This window comes from Camellia sinensis, chromosome 10 (assembly GCF_055761805.1).
Source record: "Camellia sinensis isolate YWXY chromosome 10, ASM5576180v1, whole genome shotgun sequence".
Lineage (NCBI taxonomy): Eukaryota > Viridiplantae > Streptophyta > Magnoliopsida > Ericales > Theaceae > Camellia > Camellia sinensis.
In genome coordinates this window covers 56,874,829-56,879,205 of record NC_138970.1, presented here as the reverse complement: position 1 = coordinate 56,879,205, position 4,377 = coordinate 56,874,829, and the positions used below count along the sequence as shown (strand labels likewise).

The 4,377-nt window shown below is 36.7% G+C and overlaps 1 protein-coding gene across 1 annotated transcript; it reads left to right on the top strand.

Moving 5' to 3' along the window:
• The first annotated feature begins 544 nt into the window (after positions 1 to 544).
• On the top strand, positions 545 to 2,693 carry LOC114308329 (dof zinc finger protein DOF5.1). Its single transcript, XM_028253897.2, has 2 exons — positions 545 to 936; positions 1,177 to 2,693. The coding sequence occupies exons 1-2, from the start codon at positions 883 to 885 to the stop codon at positions 2,152 to 2,154; spliced, it is 1,032 nt and encodes a 343-aa protein (XP_028109698.2). The 5' UTR covers positions 545 to 882; the 3' UTR covers positions 2,155 to 2,693.
• The last annotated feature ends 1,684 nt before the right edge of the window (positions 2,694 to 4,377 follow it).

The window sequence follows — 4,377 nt, the reverse complement described above, 5'->3', positions numbered from 1 at the left end:
AAATCGATATCAAATCCAGAATTCAGCAAATCTGGTACCAAAATGAGAACAGGCGAGGCATTTTACCAAATCACTGTTCCTAACCGTTGGAAGAGACCAACCAGTCAACCAGCCGGTTGCCCGGCCGGTTGACCAACCGGTCGACCGCCTAAAGGTTCAAATAGTTCGAAGAAAAAGGTTCAACAGTAAAAAAAAAAAAAAAAAAAAAATTTGCCTAACCGGTTGACCAGCCGGTCGACCACTAAAAGGTTCAAAAAGTTCAAAAAAAAAATCAAAAAAAAAAAAAAAAAAATTTTTTTTTGCTTAACCGGTCGACCAACCGGTTGTCTCCGGCACAAATTTGATGAAAGTGCACCGTTGGAGCGAGTGGTATCAAATTGATAAAATGGGTCATTTTTTACTCAAATTTGATGAAAAATCTGATTCACCGTTGGAGATGCTCTTATAAAAATAAATATAATAATATCATGTAATTTTAATTATGAAATTAATTTGAATTTTCTTATTGAATCTACATACATATCCTACTACCCAACTTGACAGTAATGTTTCTCTGCTAAGATGGAGAGAAGCCACAGTATTAGTGACAACAAGCTTAAAGGCTAAGAAAACATTTACCCTCTCCTCTCGAAACCCTAAAAAGCTATAAAAAACAAAAACAAAAAAACAGAGAAGAGTGAGAACAAACAACTACCTAATTTACATATATATATAGCATAAAGCTCCCTCTTTTGTTTTTGCTCCTTATTTTCTCGCTTTAATCTCTCTCTCTCTGCCAACCCTCTCTTGGTGGTGATAGATTCGCCCCTACAACACCTTCAAGAACCACACACACATCAACCTTTACAAAAGAGAGAAAGAAAGAAAGATCAAGAAATAACCATGGTCTTTCCCTCCATTCCAGCTTATCTTGATCCATCCAACTGGCAACAACAGGTATATGGGTTTTCTTCAAATTTTGTTTCCATGTCTTCTTTCTTTGCCAATAAAGCAAAAAAAAGAAGAAGAAACCCTTAAAAAATCAAAATCAAAAGATAAATATTCCAACCCCCTTTTTGCTCCTCTGTTGTTCTTTATTTTGAAAACTCGTCTTTGCTATTTCTAGTTGAATATACCAGATATTTCATTCTTGCTTTTGTTTTTTTGTGTTTTTTTGTTTTCGGTTTCATTTCACAGCAACCAAATCCACAAACTGGAGGAGGTACCGGTGGAAACCCTCATCTTCTTCTTCCGCCACCACCTCCACCACCACCCCCAACACCTGCACAGACTCATGCAGGCAGTGGTGGGCCGGGCTCGGGCTCAATCAGGCCTGGTTCAATGGCTGATCGAGCCCGAATGGCCAACATACCCATGCCAGAGGCTGCCCTAAAATGCCCGCGATGCGATTCAACGAACACCAAGTTCTGCTACTTCAACAACTACAGCCTCACTCAGCCCCGCCACTTTTGCAAGACTTGCCGGAGGTACTGGACTCGAGGCGGCGCTCTGAGGAATGTTCCGGTGGGTGGTGGTTGCAGGAGAAACAAGAGAAGCAAAGGAAGCAGTAGCTCGAAATCCCCGGTCAGCAGTGGCGATGGACAAACTAGCAGTGGTGGATCTTCCAGTGCAATTTCATCTAACAGTACCGGAACCGCCAGCCTATTAGGGCTGCCACAGCAGATGAAGTTCATGTCTCCGCTGAGTCAACTCAGTGAGTACGCTGGTGGTGGTGGAGGCGATATCGGGTTAAATTACAGTGGAATTTCCGCACCAAGTGACATGAATTTTCAACTACCAAGTGGGTCATTTGGTGGTGGTTCTTATTTTTTGGGTGGTGGTGAGCAGTGGCGGTTGCAGACACCGCCACCGCAGATCTCATCGCTGATGGGCTTGGATTTTCCGGCGGGGCTGTACCCATTTCAGGGTGGTCTAGAGCCACCAAGTTATGGTGGTGAAGGTAGTCATGTTAGGCCAAAGATCTCTGGTTCAGGGCTTGCTCCTCAGGTGGGTAGTTCATTGAAAATGGAAGATAATCAAGAACTGAATTTGTCAAGGCAGTTTTTGGGAATCCCAGGAAATGATCAATTCTGGAGTGGTACTACTGGTACTAATGCATGGACAGACCTCTCTGGATTCACTTCTTCTTCCACTAGTAATAATAATCCCTTGTGATCTATAAAATTTTTACAGTAATGCTATACAAACAAAATTCATATACATAAACTGTTTACAGATTGACGTGGTTTGTAATTGCAAAAATGTCAGTACCACGTCAATTTGTATGAGTTCTGTATAAAGAATCTGTATGTTTAGCATTTTTCTAAATGGTGTGTTATGATGACCAAAGTCCCATAGTGAAGCTTAGTTTTTTTTTCCAAGTAAAGCTTCAAGAGTGAAGATAGTTTAGAAGTTAGAACAAAGTTCCATCCAAAGTCCTAGGATGGGAAATGGGAGCCCTAGATTTAGGCCAAAGTGGAGGGTTTTCAAGATTGAGTGAGGAGTTTGTCTAATCATGATCAACTGAAAACCCTAGAAATGTTAGTTGATGCTTTTCATATATATATATATATATATATATATATATTTTCTTTTATTTCTTTTTTGTAAGTTTAATTTTCTTTTGTTATGTCTGAGCATGCATGTTCACCGACGTGAATGTATGAGTGTTGTTGTAGTTTCTATATTGGAGATGGAAAACCTAATTTTCAGAAGTGATTAGTAGCATTTGGCTCAATGATTTTTATGGAATTCTATTCTAACAAAATCCCACACTTCGTCTTCTATATTCTTTCAATAGAGACAAATTTTGCATAACCAACTGAAATTCTCTCTCTTTGAATTGCCCTATGAATCGTATATCTAACAAATGAATCCAAAAGTGGTTTTACAGATCAGTGTACCAAATTGCTCAATATTCCAAGGGTGAAAAATCAAAATCGCAGCTGGTTTGGTTGAATCAACATTTTCTTTTTGTAGGGTTATCGTAAACTCATTGTATCCATTTTGAGATTTTCATGTTATTTGTGAGTTGAGAATTATAGTGCATGCTATGGGTGAATTAAGGCCAACTTCAGCAAGTAATGAGCCAAGTGGCTCACATATATGTGTGATTATCATGTATGAAAATGATGTCCCAATAATTATTTGGAATCCAATGTCAAGAGCATCAGATGGAGAGTTAGTTTTTTCTATGACATCTTGTTAACTTGGGTGCCATTTGGTGGCTTAAATTGCGCATTTTTGGAGGATTTAGTTGCATATGGTAAGAATTCTACATAATGTTAAGGCAACTGCGACCCTTTTTAATGGAGTTCAGTTTCTTTCTCATGATTTTCTATTGCTTTTTATTAACACAAGACATATTAGCAAAAACTATAATGCAGCTGTTCGAGTGACAATAGAAGTGAAATGACACTAAAACAACATATTCTAAAATGAAGTGATTTTGCTTCAACTTGAAACAGATGCCATTGTATTACCACAACAAGAACATTGCAAAGAGATCCATTGCAAAGAATCCTGATCCTTTTTTTATGATACAGTTTTATTGATCCCACATATACTTGAGTAAGCTTCTTGTTAATTAGGATCAAAGAGAATAAGGTTCTTCTATCATATTGTATGATTGAAAGTATCCTATGGTCATGTTTGTTTGGGCAAACAGAATTAGATGGGATTAGCATTGTTAGGACTGCTAGTTCTGAGACTATTAATCTCTTAGGATAGTGTATTATATTTCATATTTGGATTGACTCAAGATTACGAAGAATGAATAACAAAATCCTCAATTTTGTAATTTAACTATTCAGTCTGAGCATGACCTTTTTGTATCTCACTCTCTTAGTATTCAATAATTCTCTATATGAGGGATACTATGTTTGGGTGGATTCTTAACCAAACATGAAATTAAGTATTTTATTATATTATTATTCCAATCCCCATACCAAATACTCTCAAACAAAGATGACCTATATGCTATTCTATTCTTTAAAATGCCTAAAAAAAAATAAAATAATCATTTTAACCAATATAAACAAATTAAGAAGTTAAATGGCATGATGATAGTTCATTCTGAGAGGATTTCCTATTACTCGTCTAAAAATGAAAGTAAACATGATATTCATAGTTTAACTCCCAATGTTTTTAACTTCTTTTTGTACCAAAAAAATCAATGTTTAACTTTTTCACTAGCCTATCAACAAAACACACAAAAAAAAAAAAAAAAAAAAAAAACCAAACAAACAAACAAACTTTTACTAGGTGTTGCTTCTTTTAGTGATTACTTCAACAATGAACATCTACTTGAGTTGGAAACTTATGTGCATTAAATGATAGAATGCGACTCATAAGCACTTCTGCCACAAAATTGCTTTCAAACAAACTTGAATTTGTCTC